Source organism: Macrosteles quadrilineatus, unplaced genomic scaffold (assembly GCF_028750875.1).
Source record: "Macrosteles quadrilineatus isolate MER2022 unplaced genomic scaffold, UCM_ALF_1.0 Scaffold_1__1_contigs__length_201487025, whole genome shotgun sequence".
Taxonomy (NCBI): domain Eukaryota; kingdom Metazoa; phylum Arthropoda; class Insecta; order Hemiptera; family Cicadellidae; genus Macrosteles; species Macrosteles quadrilineatus.
The window spans coordinates 151513295-151533888 of NW_026542594.1; the positions used below are offsets into that span (position 1 = coordinate 151513295).

At 34.4% G+C, this 20594-nt stretch overlaps 1 protein-coding gene across 8 annotated transcripts in view; it reads right to left on the reverse strand.

Moving 5' to 3' along the window:
- The window catches only part of LOC128987459 (uncharacterized), an 84499-nt gene that overhangs the window by 21241 nt on the left and 42664 nt on the right, over positions 1-20594 (reverse strand). For 7 of the 8 annotated variants that reach the window (XM_054408346.1, XM_054408339.1, XM_054408373.1 and 4 more), the window contains exons 8-11: positions 18105-18241; positions 11721-12096; positions 8461-8511; positions 966-1097 (exon numbers count right to left, since the gene is read on the reverse strand). In XM_054408346.1, coding sequence (XP_054264321.1) covers positions 966-1097; positions 8461-8511; positions 11721-12096; positions 18105-18241 — 696 coding nt within the window. The remainder of the gene's footprint in view (positions 1-965; positions 1098-8460; positions 8512-11720; positions 12097-18104; positions 18242-20594) is intronic. The other variant, XM_054408355.1, reaches the window with a different exon arrangement.

Sequence of the window (20594 nt, forward strand, 5' to 3'; positions counted from 1 at the left end):
ATCAAACAGATTACCAAATTACACAAAAAATTGCTATTTTTTATCACACAGATGAAAAAATTTAGAAATTATATTCTAAACTATAACCAACATGTATTAAACTACTAATTCAACAACATAGAGTAGAACCCCTCATATCCGACCTCGGAATAACCGATTCCTCGGAATATCTGAGCTAGTGTCCGCCCGTCTACTTGTTTCCTGTCTGGGGCGATAACGCCGAGCGCGATCGGTTTACCGAAAGGCTGACTGTGGATACTGCCGTAATCACGGCAGACGATCACCACTGTCACCGACAATGGGTGTTGCCGCCGCCGTGGGAGATGATTACCGAAGTCGCAGAGTTACGCTCACGAGCGTTGTCACGGTCGGGGGTGACAATTACCGATTTTGCGGAAACTGCAGGTTATTCTCCTCTCGATATCTGACTTTTTGGCTTGGTCCCGTCATGGTTGGATATGAGGGTTACTGTACATACAGTTGGGCATACAATATTTATTGATCACTTAAGGTTTGAATTGGTCTTATTCATAGTATTATGTAAGTATTGGGAATTTAATTTGTTTAAGTGTATGTTGTTTATCAACAATAGTTTTTTAGGTTCAAAGTGTAGGCCTATTAGTAGCAAATTAATAATATTCTAATGACAGGGTCAGGAGTCCAACTTCTTCCGTTTTGATTGCATAAGAAACATTATATTATCACCTGTATTTTTTGTAACTTTTACATGCTAGTAAATAAGTCTGAAGGTTTAGTGAATCGGGATTTGATTTTTTTAACTACGGATTCTGTTTAGAGATAAAAAATTCAGGTTTTATTAGAATGGAGTATATTACTTAAAATACCTAATCCTGGATACAGAACAAACCTATTCCAAAACTTACTGCCAGTAAAAATGTTACACATTCAAAAGATATTTTGCTAGAAATGTTAAGGTAAGTAACCTAGATAACTGACATCCTTACCTCTTTGGACGCTGCTGAATTAGTTTCTATTTCTTTCTTTATTGCTGGGGTTTGCAATCCTTTTTGTACATCAATGGGTTGGGTTTCTTTCTTAGCTTCAGGAGACAAAATTTCTTTTTTTACTGCAATTTCCTAAAGGAAGAAGTAAAACAATTTGGATATACTAAATAATGACTCTGATTAATGGCATGCTATTTTCAGAGCTATCCTAGGACCTCGGCCCTCCTAAGCAATTAGGTCGAGGCCTGGGTCTTTGGTTCTTTGGAAGAGCTGTAGTACTAGGCCAAATTAATTAAAAACTTCTAATGAAATTTGGATAAATTGTGGCACAAAACACACAAGTTAGTGTAATGGATGGTTGCAGTAACCTAAAATCATTTGGTAGTGTAATTTGGGCTACCGGCCGCCTGTACAGGCCTGTAGTGAGTTGTTGCATGCGTGTATTGTGTGTGTGTGGAGACGTAGGAATTGGCTAACTCAGGAACTCGCTAACTCGGTCGTGAATCGGAACTGGCTAACTCTGGAACTGGCTAACCATCTCAGTCAGGAATTGGCTAACTCCGGAACCCGCTAACTCGATTTTGTCTAGCGGTGGAATTCGCTAACTCTGGAAGTCGCTAACTCTGGAAGTCGCTAACCCGGGCGCGCCCACTGCACGGAGCGTTGCCAACCTTGTACGACAAAATAATCGTACACTGCCGTATTTCAAAATGTCAGTGTCAATGAAGATACAGTAAAATGTTATTGTTTTCTTGTTATCCAATTCCACTTTTAACAGCTAACTAGCCCAAAGTAATTAAAAGGGGGTAAAAAAATCATGAAAAAGTGTTTTTAATTTAATTGTACACTGGCCAATTAAATGTTTATGATTTCGATCTTAAATATAAATGCTATCAATATTATAGGACAATAATAGAATATGAAAAATATTGAACATTCAGTTTAATTGGTACTAAACAATTAAACCTCTACGAAATTAAGCTAAAATACACGCAAGTTCTCGAACACGGAAAACAAATTTAATCGTAATGTTGTAATAAACCAAAACTATTAATTAATACAGTCATCAACCATCGTAACTTTCATACTAATTTATAGATTTAAAATTAAAGGTATGTCGTTGAATCGTCCGACTTACGTGTAAAAATATGACATAGTCTACGTTTAATCAATTCATAGAATAGCTGTAGGCCTAAATCTATGCCTAATAGTTTAAACCAAAGCATTGTAGGCCTACTAGTAAATAGTTGAATAATTCTAATATGTGTTGAATTTTTTAGTAATAATGTTACATGTTTTAATTTATTAAGAAATTAGAAATTAGATTAGATAAGATTTATTAGAAATTTAAAAATTGTATTTATGCACAGACAAATTTTTAATGCAATCCATGAATACATTACCACTTTATAATGTATTGATCAATATTTATTTAAATTCAATAGCTCTATTTAAAAATATATTACCACTACAATGTATTTCTGTAATGACGTTTAACAAGTATATTTTATCGGGAAGGTAATCTTCAAAATTATAGGCATAAAGTCTACGGCGATTACTGGAGCTTTTTAAAAAAGGTTTTGTTGGCTGCCTCGAATAGAATAGACTATTACAAAACTGCTTCAATTTTTGTAAAGAGATTAGGCCCTATATGTTTCCTAACAATATAAAGTAAGAACATTTAAATTCCCTTTTTGGCTAAAGTAAAGACGCAATATTGTAATACATTGTTAACGTTTTTGATTTCCATTATTAATTAATGTACCTAGGTAAATCATGTGCCTGCTATAGAAAAAATCTAAACTATTTTTATTTGTTTACTAATCCTATGATTCGGAATTATTTCGGTAATAATACATAAATATTAAGAAGAACCAAACTATTGTTAACACTTGCACGACTGATATAATAGGCCTTTAAAGAATCAAATATTATAATCTATCAAAGACAAGCATTGAAGGTCACAAGTCTAGTATAAAAATACGACCTTAATCATTTTATTTGCAGAAGTTCACAAAATTGTATTTATTCGAATAAAAGAAGCAAATGGCGGACTACGAAAATAGATATTTCATAACATGTAAAAGATCCAAATTAAATGTACAGTACTATCTTTTTGCATCCCAATAAACTACTATTTAAAGAAACCCATATATATATAAAACATACTCCCTTATATTAGTACATTTCTCATCTTTATGGATCAGCTGAAGACAGTTTTATCGTTAGTTCTGTCCGGTACACTGTCTTTAGAGGTCGTGTTTTGTTTACAACTGTTTCTTGTTTTCAGTTATTTAATACCTCGTTAAACCAAATAAAACGTTCTAATCATAACTAATAACACGTCCCCTAGTTATATAACCAAACAGCAAAGAACAAATCATGAAGTTAAACTATAAAATATTAGAAACACAAATTCGTCGACACTAGCGATCAGTGTCACCGGACATGAACTAGACACGAAAAACAAGCTTCAAAGTTTACAATGGGATGTAAAGTTTAATTGTGTTGATTAGTCTATGGTAATACTATAATGCATTTTCCACTCTAATAATCATAAGAATAATATTAAACATATACTTCTAAATATATTTATTTTATCGACTACGTTGCTCTAACTCCTAATTATTCGTAGGATACGACATTATGGTACTACTTTCGGCAACACTGGCCAAAAATCTTCATGCTTGGCTCCCATTGGACGGCGTGCGAGGCTTCTGATTGGGAGTTAGCGAGTTCCGCCGAGGGACCGAGTTAGCGACTTCCGTACGAGGACGGAATTCGCTAACCTGGCTCTAGAGCGGGTTAGCGGGTTCCGGAGTTAGCCAATTCCGAAACCGAACAAGTTAGCGAGTTCCTCTCATCGACCAAATTTGAAGATAGGGCATTTAACATGGGGTTAGCGAGTTCCAGAGTTAACCAATTCCGCGGACCCGTGTGTGTGTGTGTAGAAGATGTATGAATGGTTTCCAAGTCCCAGTGATGTTTGACATCATTATTAAATACTTTCTTAATTTGATATATACTATTTATTTATTAAATATTCATATTTTCTTTTTAGTAGATTTTTCTTCTTCTTTACACTTGTTAGTCATTTTCATAATGTTAACGTTATCTGCTGTGGCTTCCTGCTAAAATTGTTTTGTTCTCCTTTTATAAATGTAACTAGTATAACAATGTTTAGATTATAGAATATGGACTGATGTAAACTTGTTACTCACGCACAGGCTTTGCCTATGTGGGAATCATCAAATTGTTTTTTAGAATTATTGCAATTTCTGTCAACCATTTTAATTTTCATGAAAAAAATTATATTTGATGGTAAACAATAGTTCGTACCGCATTAATTCTATTGTTAATACCAAAGTCCAAATTTGATATCTAGAGGTGGGCGATGTTTTGTTGCTGCGGACTGAGCTTAGAGCTTGAGATGTATAGGGGAATGGAGATTTAATTTATACTTGCTTTAGACCCCTGATAAACACTGTCTGGAGACATTTTAGTAATCAATTTTTTCTTTGAGGGTAAAATTCCCTTACATATTTTCAGTTGCAAAGGTAACATCAAAACATATCAACCGTTAGTTTATTTTAGGCTCAATTAAATTGTCCTAGTATATTTTACAGCTCTTATAAAGAACTAAAAGATCCAGGCCTAGTCCTAATTATTTAGTGGGGCCCATGTAAATTGTCAAAAAGTAGCAAAGTCACTGTCATCGTTCTGGTTCATTAGATTAAGTTTCATTAAACAATCTATACTTATTTAATACGCAAGCAAGTTTTTTGTAACAATTACTCCTCCAAAACTACTGAACCGATTGACAATATTTTAGTTTTTGGTGTCATTGGAAAGAGCGTATCGTGAAGTTGTGCAGGATACTTTCTTTTTAGGGAAATAATTAAAGAGTAAGGGCCTGGGGCCCTTTAAAGTTTTGTATTTCTCCATAAGATTGACATGGGAAACATTGTTATGAAACTCTAGCTGTGGCTAGAAATTAAAAGTGAGAAGAAGAACATAAGTTAATTGTAAACAGTCAATAAGTTTGCTAATTTAACAGTTTGCTACAAACATTTACTGACTTGGTTGAAATGAAATGTTTGCTATTTGAATTTGGGTTGGCGTGAATATTACAAAGGGAAAAACCGTGATCCTGGATAATTTGATATACTAAAAAGAAAACTGAACTAACACTGTGCTGCATTTCTTAGTAATCATTGAAGGAGCCGATTTGCAAACTATGGAAACATAGGAAAGTCGTAGAACACCACCAAGGAGAAGAAATAGAAATTTTTTTTTTTTTTAGAATTCATAATCGTTATTATGGACAACTTAATGCGGCTATGAATATGGCTATCTGTAGAAAACACTAAAAAACAAGATCAACTTTTGAAAAATGATAAAACATTTACTAGAAATGTTTATTAATTATATTGAACTGTTATGTACATCATGAGTATTTCCATCATCTTTGAGTGGAATCTTTTAAAATCGTCAGAAATTATGACTGTTATTCGTTTAAAAACTAGAAATTGCTCGAATTCGAGCAACAGGTACACTAGTAAAAACTTAATTCAACAACCAACAATATCAGACAAAGATGCAGAAAATCCAATGACATTTTTAGAGACCTAGTAGGCCTGCACAACAATAAAAATGTAAATAACAATGCTTGATTGAGGTTATTGTTATTTTCAATTGAAAAATAGTTATCATAAAACTATTATTTCCATGATAAAATGTGTTTAGGTTTTAATAATTACTACCCTAGTGATAAATAATGGAAGCTTTAAAAGAATATAAGTTAAATTAATAGATAAAATCTTCAATGAGCTTAACTACTAACTCGAGTTCATTGAAGTACTTGACTTGATACATACAAATTTTGATCTAATTAGATTTGATATATCGTATTTTTTTTCGATTCAGTGATGATCAAAAAATTATTCGATTCATGGGGGAGTCAGTATCCATATAGAAAAACGCATGCAGAAAGTCAATGCAATACCCGCAATACAGGAGCATTTTGTTGTTGTGTTTCCTTTGCGAAAGCGTTCTTATTTAATTGATTCTTTGCATGTAAATATTGCTTTAATTGTTTTATAATTTGTTGTTTCGACATTGCAAATGATGAGAGACTTGTTTTACTGTAAACATAGCCGAAACAAGTCACTCCAAAATCATTTTAACACTAGTCTAAAAAATTGTTACTTGATACTTAACTAGTAAAGGGTGTCCACCAGGCCAACCAGAAATAATCATGAGTAAAAACAAATTCCAGGTAGTTTAGGTTGTACTTTTTATACTAAAATTTTTAACGTTTTTTGCGCCAACTCCCGCAATGCTGTTTTAGCGCTAACACAGCTTGCTATAGTTATCAATTTTTATATATTACTGATTAAATAATCCGAAAATTAAAAACTAATCCTTAAACCTGCAATTTATTAAAAGCTTCTTAAAAATAGTGATATATTGATACCAAAATTTATCGAATCTCTGTACAGACACCTGAAAAATATAATTCTTAATACTGATCATTTCAATTTTACAAAATTTTCTGAAGGATTACTACACAGATCCTGGTCTTTATGTGCTTTCATATAGTATGTAATTTTGGAGTTATGGGTTGTTTTTCATGTAGCCTACAGAAATAACAATGCAGAAATTACAAAAATTGCACGTAGCCAATTTAAGTTTTAAACCCTTCTAAACACATTAAATAAATACCACGTATCTTGTGATCATCTAACACAGTTGTAGAGACACTATCATCTTTTTCTGCGATAACTGAAAAATCCTAAATATCTCACTCAGTAACAGAAACATCACCACTGTCTTCCGTGGTCGTGACAAAATCCTGATATTGTTCAGCGGTAACAGAAACATTATAATCGTTTCCCGCGATCACAGGAAAGTTATCATCTTTCTCGATCGTAATTCAAATAATTTCCCGCGGTCATCATCGTCAAGCAATATTTTTTGGACATCATCAACGTTTCCCGCAGTCACGGAAACGTCATAGTCCGCATGCTATTATAGTGATCGTGGCAAAATCACTAACATATCCCACAGCGTTTGGACATCATCATCGTATCATGCGGTCAGGGAAATGTCATCGTCCTCTCCCATGGTCACGAGCACGTCATCATCGTCTCCCGCGGTCACGGAAACAATTTTGTCGTCACCCGCGGTCACGGAAACTTCATCGTCGTCACCTGCGGTCACGAAAATGTCACCGTCGTCTCCCGCAGTCACTGAAACGTCATCTTCATGCGCGATCGCGGCAAATTGAAAATTCCCGGTAAAATACAAAATTCACGCATAGTTCCAGGTTTTACCAGTCGGTGGACACCCTGTAGTAAGACTGATGTTTTAGACTGATAATTTTAGTATTTTTGTAGGTCTGCTATGTATACCTTGTAGTTTGTAAATCTGATTCATCCTCTAATTTTATCAATATAAACAATTGAAAGTTTCAGTATAAATCTTGCAAATGTTTTTATTTGTTTACACCAAAACATATCTTTATTTATTTGTAAAATCAATATTATAAAATAAATAGGTAACATGCTTAACAATATAATTCTGCAAGTAAAAATTATGAAATAGGCAAGTAAAGTAGCTCACTAACATTTCCAGCAATAAAATATTGCAAAATAAAAAAATAAATATTTTTTCACTTAAAATTCATATACCTATTATGTATTATTAGATCTAATACCACATCAACAAAAACTTTTACCACACAAATGTTGTAAATTTTAATTATTGTTATTTCAATCCATTGACAAGTAAGAGTAGAAAAATGCCGTATTGCTTAGAATTGAATCGAAAATCTTTTAAATTGAATTGTTGTTTCGAATCAAAAATTTTTTGCTGCTTCGCACACCCCTAAACATGAGTACTGACAAAATGATTATTGTCTAGATAATATATTAGTGAGTTTGTTTGGGACTGCTATTAAGTTTGTAATTGTATTGGTAACATAGAAAAAAAAAAACATGGAAGTCTTAAACAAACATCTGATAAACCTTTTATGAACTCCTAACCAACTAGCGATGGTTGGCAAAATGATTGCACAATAACCTATTAACGGAAACCAAGTCAATTCTCGGTTTCAATTCTTTTGGGAAAAACCAGTAAAAGCGAGGACCGTCTCATCCCCTATTAAAAAATTAAGAGCACAAAAATATTTCTAAGCAAATGATCAATTTTAGAATTTTTTTTAATATCATGAAGGGTGTGAACCATATCTCCACATTTGTTTTTGGTTCAAAAGAAGAAAATTAAATAGTTCTGAAATTATTTTAGAAAAACCACTATTATTGTCAGTAAAATAGTTAACTTAACATACATTTTTCTAATCCAAAGTTCCAAATCAGATCAGATCACAATTTAAAATAAACAAATATATCACAATTTGATGATTAAATGATTAAAATGATGCTAAAATGATTAATTTATAATATAAATGACTGATAACTTAAATTAAACTTACTTGAAGTAATATTTCCTCTTCTTTGTTAAAAAAGTCATCGGCACCAGCAAACTTGAGATGCAACAATTAAAATTGTACACATTAACAGCTGTTTGAAAGGAGCTAAACATAATATAAGACTAGCTGCTATTACCGTGTTTTGCTTTGAGGTGATGATGTGGAAAAGAAAATTTGGGTTGTTTAAAAATTTTGAATAAAATTGTTACACACCAACCATTTAATTAAGAAACAAAATTTAACTGTATAGTTTGGTATAAGTATGTTTCTGTTAAGTTAACCCTAGGCTACATGCTACGAAATAAAAGTGGTGCTGATACAACTATGAAATTAGGTACTGTATAATTTAATGTATAAATATATATACACATATTTATAAGTGTATTATTTTTAAACCTAATTATTTGAAGTCAACTAATCAATTAATAGGTCAAACGAATCTACTACACATAGGGCACTGTTGTAGTTAAGCAATAAAAAATTGTATAATTAATGTCACATAAATCATATTAGCCTACCTTAATGCTTTGGTTTTAGTAAGGCCTCTTTAATCTGCAGCTCATAGAGACAATTTCACAGTAAGCAAAAAGAACAATTATTATTCCAATTTTTAATTTTTACAAGTAATCGTTTGCAAAACATGATCCTATTGTTATTACTACACACATGTCATCAATGTAAATATTTCATAAACAAATAACATACAAACAACATACAAAAATCATGAAAATCCGTCGTCAAGTGGTTGATTCAGGATCCTAAAATAAAAAAACCCTGTCATGTTTACCCCTAAGGTGAACATGGGAAACTCCAGAGCACCTGGGGCGGAGCCCAAACAAAATAAATAAATGGTATCAGCAGTCTGACACATACTTCCTCCCATTAGCTTGTCATCATAAGGGAAAATGATATTTTATAGGGAAAATCACAAAAGATGCAATAACTTTTGAACCATAATTTTTACAGCAATGGTGGGTTGCACTTAATTGTTTTGAATAATAAGGACCATAACATACAAATTTTATTTAATAATCGGCATAAAAAAAATCTAATTTCCATCATTTCATGGGGTTTTTATGGTAAAATAATAAAAGTTACAATAACTTTTGAACCATAATTTTTACAGCAATGGGAGTTGTACCATTTTGTCTGGGATTTAAAGGGCTATAACAGACTAAATTTCTTTTAAAACTGTTGGGGCAATTTTTGAGAAAATTCTATTTTTTCTGTTTACTATGGGTTTTTATGGGAAAATTACAATTAAAAATCAAAATTTAAAAAAAAAATGAAGTAAAAAACGCCTGGTGATACCATAAATTAGTACCTATATACCAAATTTCATCAAAATTGGACCACAGGTGTGGTCTGTAGCTCTGTACAGATCCACACATACACACACACAGACATCACTTTGAAAACCACTTTTTGGGGACCCAAAACGGATACATCCACTTAAAACCCAAACTCGAAAATTTTGACCAAAACGATACTTTCTCCATATACTAATGGGGGGAGAAAGTAAAAACAAAAAAACTAACAAACTTACAAACTTTCACCTAAGGTCCCCCTAACAACAAAATAAATTTATTTAAAATGTCATTTGAATTTAGCCAGGTTATTTCAAATGACAAGGAAGAGGTAGTGAGGTACCGTATCAGATATCAACCTCACAAACACTAATCTTGGCCCAGAGAAATTGAGTGACAATGAGAATGTGGTTAAGAGCTCATTAAAGGTTTATTAGATGTTTGATTACCTTCTTACATTTATCACTGGAGTAATCATGCAATTCCAACCCCATTCAACATTTTATCATGATAATAATAATTTATGATGGCTCATTCTTAATTAGCATGAATTTAAATTTACTGCCGCTAAACTGCAACTGATCTGCAGTCTAGTTGTAGATTAAAATATGTGTTTATTGATGTGTATTCTTTCAATTAAGACAACAAGCTTTTCATATAAAATTTCACGTTGTTTTTATTCACTAAACTATCAATGTAAAATAATATGTCTTCATTTTCAAATCACCCCATTCCATTTTTTTGTACCTTGTCTTTGGTTGTTTACTTTAAAATATTCTTTTATATTTAACCCTCCGAGTGGCCAACTGACCGTATCGGTCGGATCATAAGTGATTGAGAAGTGGCCATCGACCAATTCGGCTCAACAGATTTTGTAACGATGATTAAAAACCGAAACTCAAAAGGTTTTGACAAAAACAATAATTTCACCATATTGTATGTACAGGGTTCCACCAGGCCAAGAAGGAAAAATTCATGAGTATTTGCAGGTAGTATAGGTCGTATTTTTCATACTAAACTTTCCAACTCGTTTTGACGCCAACTCTCGCAATGCTGTTTTAGCGCTAGCACAGTTCGCTATTTTAGTTAGTTATTGGAAGCATTTTCAGTTAAAGAATAAAAATTTATGATTACTGTAATATTGCCTTCAGACACAAGTATGCAATTTTTATATAATACTGATTAAATAATCAGAAAAATCAAAACTAATCCTTAAACCTGCAATTTATCAATAACATCTTAAACATTTATCATATCTCCGTACGGAAACCTAAAAAATTAGATACTTAATACTGATAGTTTTAATTTTATCTAATTTTCTGTAAGGATTACAGATAATAATAAAGATATTAAAAAAAATATGTCGGCATGCACGATTGCGGAAAAATCACTTACAAATCCTGGGGCCGTTTACAGTTTGAACATCATCATCGTCTCCTGGGCCACATCACGGAAACACCATCGTTGTCTCCCGCGGTCATGAAAAACGCTATCCTCATGCGCGATCGCGGCCAAATCATTAAAAAATCCTGCGGCCGTTTGGAGTTTCCACATCATCATGGTCTCCCGCAGAAGGGATACGTCATTGTCGTCATGCGCGATTGCGGCGAAATCACTAACAAATTCCATGGCCGTTATACCATCACCATCGTCTCCCGCGCGCGGTCACGGAAACGTAATCTATTTGCGGGTTCGCGGCAAATTTAAAATTCCCGGTAAAAGACGAAATTCACGCATAATTCCCAGTTTTCCTAGTCGGTGGACACCCTGTATCAGTCACGTTAACAAAGAATGATTTGAAAGCAGAATTTGCTCAAAAATTATTATTAAGCCTAAGTGTTTGTTGTTTTTAGATTCTTAATGACATCCTAACAAAGTCTCCTGAAAAACATTAAATTGGATACATTAATAAAAATATGGAAATTGAGTCATTAAAATAAACAGCTTTAGATCTACCTTATTTTTATCAGATGTTGAACCCCAGTCATCTTCATCTTGGCCAGTTTTCACCTGAGGCACAAACGATGTCCTTTTTTCTGGACCATTCGAGAACCTCTGGCTGTTCTGTCCTGAACGATTCTGAGGTCCCCTGTCATTATCAAACTGTCTACCAGAAGACATCATCTTGTTTCTACGTTCTTCGAACAAAGTCTTCTTTCCCTGTTGGTTACTGCTATCCCTGTTCTCATCTCTATTAGTTCTTCTATCTCCAAATCTGTTGTCCCTATTATTCTGTCTATCCCTATTATCGAATGACCCGAAGCCATTTCCCTGCCTGTAATTACCTCCTTGAGACTGAGACATTGTATCTTCAACTGTTCTTGAGACAGCCCTGCAATACAAACATACTGTGAGGATGAGACATTGAATCTTAATCTGCTCTTGTCTTAACTACACACAAGGTCTCCACTCAAACTTGAGAACAATATATTTAGGGGTTTTCAGTCATACTTATATACAGGGTTAGTAAAAAGTGTGGAGACCCCCTGTTATTTTTTTAACGGCCCATACTAGAAAAACTAAACTCGGCACACCTTTATGACATGTTATGAAGTACTTTTTGGGCATAACCGTCACTTGGTGTACATCCCCAAAATGGGGGATTTTGGGGGAAACTCAAAAATTTCAAATACAAAGACCCATCGAGTGACCCCTCATTTTGAAGTTCATAATAAAATAAAACCAACAACGCAAACTAGAGGTCTTTATCTCAATCCAGTAAAAAATGGCAGCTGATTGAAATTCTCAGAAGTTAAATTTAACTTACAGCTTTCCAAGTCTGGAGACCCGCTGTAAATTTTGTAGCGGCTCACTATAGGGTAACTAAACTCTACACACCTTTTTGGCATGTTATGAAGTAATTTTTAAGCCTAATAGCCACTTGCTTACCAAACCCAAAATGAGGGATTTTGGGGGAAACTCAAAAGTTTTGAATGATAAGCCCCATCGAGTGACCCCTCATTTTGAAGGTCCTGGTAAAAGAAAACTAACAACGAAAACTAGAGGTTTCTATCTCAATCCAGTAAAAAATGGAAGCTGATTGAAATCTTTAGAAATCGGAAATAACTTGCAATTTTATATTCAATTGGCTTCCATATTTTACTGTGTTAAGATAGATACCTATAGTTTGCGTTGTTCGTTTTATTTTCTTATGACCTTCAAAATGAGGGGTCACTCGATGGGTCTTATCATTTAAAATTTTTTAGTTTCCCCCAAAATCCCCCATTTTGGGTTTGGGAACTTATGAGAATTTCAATTGGCTGCCATTTTGTACTGAACTAAGATAGAGACCTCTAATTTGCGTTGTTGGTTTTCTTTTACTAGGATCTTCAAAATGAGGGGTCACTCGATGGGTCTTTGTATTTGAAATTTTTGAGTTTCCCCCAAAATCCCCCATTTCGGGGATGTACACCAAGTGACGGTTATGCCCAAAAAGTACTTCATAACATGCCATAATGGTGTGCCGAGTTTAGTTTTTCTAGTATGGGCCATTAAAAAAATAACAGGGGGTCTCCAGACTTTTTACTAACCTTGTATTTAATCTTTTAGGATTTTAATAAGAGTTGGGTGAGACCAGGTGGTAAAGGCAAAATCAATTTCACCCTGTAAGTCAACAGACACCATCCAGATCTAGACCAAGGTGTAATATGAATAATACCCCCGCCGCAGCAAACCTGCCGACTAAGCGAATTTCCATTCGTCTGAATTAAAATTTTAATTAAATCTATTTTAAAAACATTAGGATTAATGAGTACCTAGGTTTGCTGCTACAAGGAAACTAACTAATAGTGTATTTTTAGTAAAATATTAATAGCTTAGTACAAAATAAATAAATTTGCCAAGTTTGATCAAAATATATCCATAAACAAGCAAACTACAACATTTGACAATATTCTCCATAAGAATAACATGGGAATTTTAAATTTACAATTTTTTTAATTTTCTCCGTTACTAATAATCGAACAAAAATACTTTTATATACTAAATTTTTTTTAAGCTCTTTAACCCTAGGAGTGGCCAATGTTAGAAGTGGGGAATGGCCAACCCATTTTGGCGATTTTGCAGACCTTTTTTTGAAAATTCGTAAAAATTCAACCGTACAAGTAAACCTAGCCAACCTCATATTCATTTTGTTCGGAAAGAACAGGAGAATCTATAAATAGTAATATCATAATGATTTAGACAGTGTATTTTATCGGTAAAGTGAAAAAAATAAAAAAAATTTGATTTTTTTTGAAATTTCAAAAGCGGCCTCGGTATTTTTTTTCTACGGATTTTTTTATGGGAAATTCATTATATACATTTTGTAGACAATCTAATTCCCTACATAGAAATATACAGGGTGAATTTTAAATGAGTTCCCCCCCTACTTTTTTCTACATTTCTTAAGATATCAACTTCGGACCACGTCAGATCATTGTAGTGTAGTAAGTACTTCATTTTGACTGAATAAACATTTTTGGCCGCCATCTTGGATCCGCCATATTGGATACAAATTTTTTATTTCAAATGTAAAGGTAGGGTTGTGACCCATTGTTTCAAACTAGAATTTTACGCTGATTACAATGCCGCAATTAGTTAATAAAAAAATCTTGATTCGTTCAAAAGTTATGAGGACTTTTTATAACTTTATTTTTAGCCCATTTTAACATTGAGCATTTACAAACTAAGACCATAATCTCAAAATAGTGCTAGATAAAGATAAGTATACACCACCATTCATTGTCAACCTATTATCACTTGGCTATGACGGATGTATTTTTTGGCCGCCATCTTGGATCTGCCATTTTGAAATGAGATAAATTAATTTAAATATGAAGGTGGTGTTGTGACCCATCATTTCAGACTACTTTTTTATGCTGAATTTAATGCCGCAATCCGTTTTGCATTTTCATATTTGTTTTTTGAAATATTGGAAATTTAAGTAAGATAATTTTAATATTTCATCAAGAAAGCCTGAAAAACAAAAACGGATTGCGGCATTTAGTTCAGCATAAAAAAGTAGTTCAAAATGAAGGGTCACAACACCACCTTCATATTTAAATTAATTTATCACATCTCAAAATGGCAGATCCAAGATGGCGGCCGAAAAAATTAATCCGTCATAACCAAGTGATAATAGATCGACAATGAATGGTGGTGTATACTTATCTTTATCTAGCACTATTTTGAGATTATGGTTATATTTTGTAAATGCACAATGTTAAAATGGGCTAAAAATAAAGTTATAAAAAGTCCTCATAACTTTAGAACGGATCAAGATTTTTTTAAACTAAGTGCGGCATTGTAATCAGCGTAAAATTCTAGTTTGAAACAATGGGTCACAATCCTACCTTTACATTTGAAATAAAAAATTTGTATCCAATATGGCGGATCACAGATGGCGGCCAAAAATGTTTATTCAGTCAAAATGAAGTACTTACTACACTAAAATGATCTGACGTGGTCCGAAGTTGATATCTTAAGAAATGTAGAAAAAAGTAGGGGGGGAACTCATTTAAAATTCACCCTGTATAACATGTTAGGAAAATATTTTTTTTTTATAAGTTTTTGGGGCAAAATATAATGACAAACGGAGAACCGAAAAAATTGAAAACCGTACAGTGTTAGTTTATGTTGTAAAAAGTTCTATAATATATGTGTATACTAATAATGATATATACATACATGTTTGTAAAGCTAATGAAGTAAGGAATCAAAAAAAAGTCATAAAGTTTATGGTAAAAATAATTTTTTACCTATAAACATACGTATATAAAATAATGTTTTTATATTTTAGCGATTTCTCGAGAAAAAAATTCACAGTACTTAGTATACAACTTTTGTATCAAATTTTTTTACTTCAAACCAACATAATAATCTTGTAGTGTATTCAATTACCTACATACAAATGTATAACATGTTAGAAATATTTTTTTTGTAGGTACGCAATAGGGAAATAATAATACAATAACCGCAAATAAGTGTAAACTATAGCCTACAGTGTTTGCTTGTGTTGTGAAACATTATGTAGGCTGATGATATGTAGCCTACTTATTTGTAAAGCTAATGAAGTAAGGAATCCAAAAAAGTCATAGTATGATGGTAAAAAGTTATTTTCACCTATGATTATGTATCAATTTGAGAACGTTTTGAATTTTTTGCGCATTTCGAGAAAATGGAGTGTACAGTATTTAGTAGCCTATATAATTTTTTTACCCAATTTTTTACACCCAAACCAATATAAACATGTTGTAGTGTATTCATTTACCTTTATAAAAATGTATAACACCTTGGGTAAATCATTATATAGCATATAAAGCACCTCTGAATGTCAGAATCGTCATTTTTGGACATGATGCTAACAAAATACTGTAGTAGGCCTATTTAGTATAGCCTAGGCTATAACTTTTTTAGAAAGTTTTTTACCCCCAAACCATTATAAACATGTTGTAGTGTACCTATTCATTTACCTTTATAAAAATGTATAACACCTTGGGTATATCATTATATAGGTACAACAATCTCTGAATGTCAGAATCGTCATTTTAGGACATGATGCTAACAAAATACAACCTTTTATGAACACTATTTCACACAATTCAGTAATATTTATGCATGAAGATTGCTGTTATACACACACACAACACTTCACTAACACTAACACTACGAACTAATAACATATTTAGTAATAAATCGCGGATAAAACTATTACCGGCAACAACACAAACAAACAATGGCAATACAAGACAGCTGACAGACTGCAGCAGTAATGACTCACTTCGTCGTCTACATGCGAGCATACAGAAATAACCCTGAGTGCAGGGCTGCCACTCTCTGAATCTAAATTTCTTCCTCTTCAAAATGATATACTATATGACTAGTAATAATAACTTTCACTGTATATAATTTGTATTTCCATACTGTCACCAGACGACTGTTGGCCATTTGTTAGAAATTTCGAAAACAGCTGTTTTCATAAAATCGTACCGATTGTGCAATCAATATTTAGTTATAAATATCACTACCACAATGAAGATAAAATCAATGGCTACCCAGTGGTACCACCCGCAACATCCCAAGACGAAAATTATCCGAGCAGGGTAATGCCAAACAAGACGTGTTTTGCCAGTTCGCAAGTGTCGGCTGCAAAAGTCGTGCCGCGCCAAAAATCATGACATTGTTATATACCTGCTACAGGGTTTGTTTATGTAATCAAATGAAAGTTCAGAATGTGATCTTTCGAATGGTATATATATTATTCTCATCTGAGTTGATTGTAAGTGTTTTGTTTACCATTAAAAAAATTTCGGCCCATACCGTAACCAGACGACATTGGCCATTCTAAGCATCAACGTCATACCGTCACCAGACGATGGTTGGCCACTGCTAGGGTTAAAAAGGTCTAAAGAGAAATCGGGAAATTTTGTGTTTTGAGGGTCAAAAGTGAGAAAAACCTATTTTTACCCCATAAAACCCGTAAAGCCCCGTTCCCATGGTCCGATCACGCTGCTTTGCGAACTCATTCAAGTTTATCCCGCTTTACACCTTTAAACCAAATTTCATCAAAATCGGACAAAAATTACTCAAGTTATCGCGTTCACGGACGTATATATATATATATATATATAAGTCTATATATATATATATATATATATATATAAAAATTTGAAAGAATGGTGTTTTTGGCCTCTGGGGACATCAAAATGAAAAAGTAAATCGGTCCCGGGTCTAGGTCTTACCGTGCCACCTACGGTAATAGCTACTTCCCTATAGGGAAATTCGCTAAAAACAAAGATGTTAAAAAAAATAACTAATTAATGTTCTACCACTGCACCTAAACAATAGAAAAAAACTAAAGTTTTCACAGTGTTTCGCAGATTTTTGTTGTTGCTTGGTTAAAATCAGCCGCTGTCATAAATGCAAATAAAATAATAATGTACACCCTTTTGGCAAACCTTATAAGTTTTTAATGCTATTGAATATCATAGAACCAACTAGTGTAGTTGAGCCAGCTGACAAAATACTTAATTACTTTTAAATATGAATAAGAAATTAATAAGATGAAATATGAATAAAGTTAACATGGGAAACTCCAGAGCCACTGGGGTGGAGCCCAGTTTGAGGATGTCAATAGGACTATGTGTTAAGTGGGTGATGACTGGAGTGTCCAATCAAAATCAATCACCACTTGCCATCTTTTTTGTATATTTACTATCTTGTGAGTAACAGTATAAGCGTAAATATATTTTTTAAGTGTTATAAGATATTTCTTTTATTTACTTTCCGTGAATATATAAAAACATTGTATCTCAGAATTGAAATAGAATATTTATTTCAATATAACATGTTTCACATTACCCTTGGCAGCGATGTGAATGGGAACTCCAATCTTTTTCCTGACATGTCTCAGAGCAATAATACACAGTGTAGCAGCCTGAGCAGGATAAAGAACAGCTAGCCTCACAAGTGTTACACTTGGAACCACTGCAAACTGCCTGTCAAAACACAAAAAAACACTTCACACTAGAGTACAGTGTAACAGCCTAAGAAGGCTACGGAGCAGGTAGAGGAACAGCTAGCCTCACAAGTGCTACACTTGGAACCACTGCAAACTGCCTGTCAAAACACAAAAAACACTTCACACTAGGGTACAGTGTAACAGCCTAAGAAGGCTACGGAGCAGGTAGAGGAACAGCTAGCCTCACAAGTGCTACACTTGGAACCACTGCAAACTGCCTGTCAAAACACAAAAAAACACTTCACACTAGGGTACAGTGTAACAGCATAAGAAGGCTACAGAGCAGGTAGAGGATCAGCTAGCCTCACAAGTGCTACACTTGGAACCACTGCAAACTGCCTGTCAAAACACAAAAAACACTTCACACTAGGGTACAGTGTAACAGCCTAAGAAGGCTACGGAGCAGGTAGAGGAACAGCTAGCCTCACAAGTGCTACACTTGGAACCACTGCAAACTGCCTGTCAAAACACAAAAAAACACTTCACACTAGGGTACAGTGTAACAGCCTAAGAAGGCTACGGAGCAGGTAGAGGAACAGCTAGCCTCACAAGTGCTACACTTGGAACCACTGCAAACTGCCTGTCAAAACACAAAAAAACACTTCACACTAGAGTACAGTGTAACAGCCTAAGAAGGCTACGGAGCAGGTAGAGGAACAGCTAGCCTCACAAGTGCTACACTTGGAACCACTGCAAACTGCCTATCAAAACACAAAAAAACACTTCACACTAGGGTACAGTGTAACAGCCTAAGAAGGCTACGGAGCAGGTAGAGGAACAGGTAGCCTCACAAGTGTTACACTTGGAACCACTCCAAACTGCCTGTCAAAACACAAAAAAACACTTCACACTAGGGTACAGTGTAACAGCCTAAGAAGGCTACGGAGCAGGTAGAGGAACAGGTAGCCTCACAAGTGTTACACTTGGAACCACTCCAAACTGCCTGTCAAAACACAAAAAAACACTTCACACTAGGGTACAGTGTAACAGCCTAAGAAGGCTACGGAGCAGGTAGAGGAACAGCTAGCCTCACAAGTGCTACACTTGGAACCACTGCAAACTGCCTGTCAAAACACAAAAAAACACTTCACACTAGAGTACAGTGTAACAGCCTAAGAAGGCTACGGAGCAGGTAGAGGAACAGCTAGCCTCACAAGTGCTACACTTGGAACCACTGCAAACTGCCTATCAAAACACAAAAAAACACTTCACACTAGGGTACAGTGTAACAGCATAAGAAGGCTACAGAGCAGGTAGAGGATCAGCTAGCCTCACAAGTGCTACACTTGGAACCACTGCAAACTGCCTGTCAAAACACAAAAAAACACTTCACACTAGGGTACAGTGTAACAGCCTAAGAAGGCTACGGAGCAGGTATAGGAACAGCTAGCCTCACAAGTGCTACACTTGGAACCACTGCAAACTGCCTGTCAAAACACAAAAAAACACTTCATACTAGGGTACAGTGTAACAGCATAAGAAGGCTACGGAGCAGGTAGAGGAACAGGTAGCCTCACAAGTGTTACACTTGGAACCACTCCAAACAGCCTGTCAAATACAAAAAACACTAATTGACACTAGTAAACAGTGTTGCAGCCTGAGCAAGGCTGAGGAGCAGCTAGAGGAACAGCTAGCCTCACAAGTGTTACACTTGGAACCACTGCAAACAGCCTGTCAAGTACTGTAAAAAATGTATAGAATTGCAGTCTTTAATAAATTCATTGAGGAAGAAAACGACTTAAGGATGTTTTTAAGTCATTTACACTCCTCGATGCCATTTACAAGTGTTGCTTCGCCTGGGAGAGAGTGAAAAAAAACACTTATACGATCATGGATAAAGATTTTACCGGATATCTTAGATGAGGAGGATGAAGAATTTTGTGGCTTCTCAGAAGAAGAGGTGACAGCAGAACAGATTGCAAGACAAGGAAATGGTGTACCCGGAGAGAAAGTGGATGAAGAAAACGCAAGAGAATGGTTCTTTAATGCTTTAGTTTGAGTGTGACGTGGACTTGTTGGCATTCGAAATAGTCAGGGACGACGACTTGTTGAGGCAACCCTTAGGAGAAACGGTGGAGAAAGAAGGAGAAGAAGAGGAGATAGAAGAACAAACACCAGCTCCCAAAATAACCCACGGCGTAACACCTAATCATTTGCACTGCTTGTTGGAGTATCTGGAGGGTCAAGACTATAGCGTCATTTGTGACAAACTTGTTCGGCGTAAAATGCGTTTTTTACAACTCATTCTCTTCATCGACATTCTTTCCGGTCCGGGTACACCATTTGCTTGTTTTGCAATCCGTGTTTGATTTTGTGAGTGAAAATGCAAC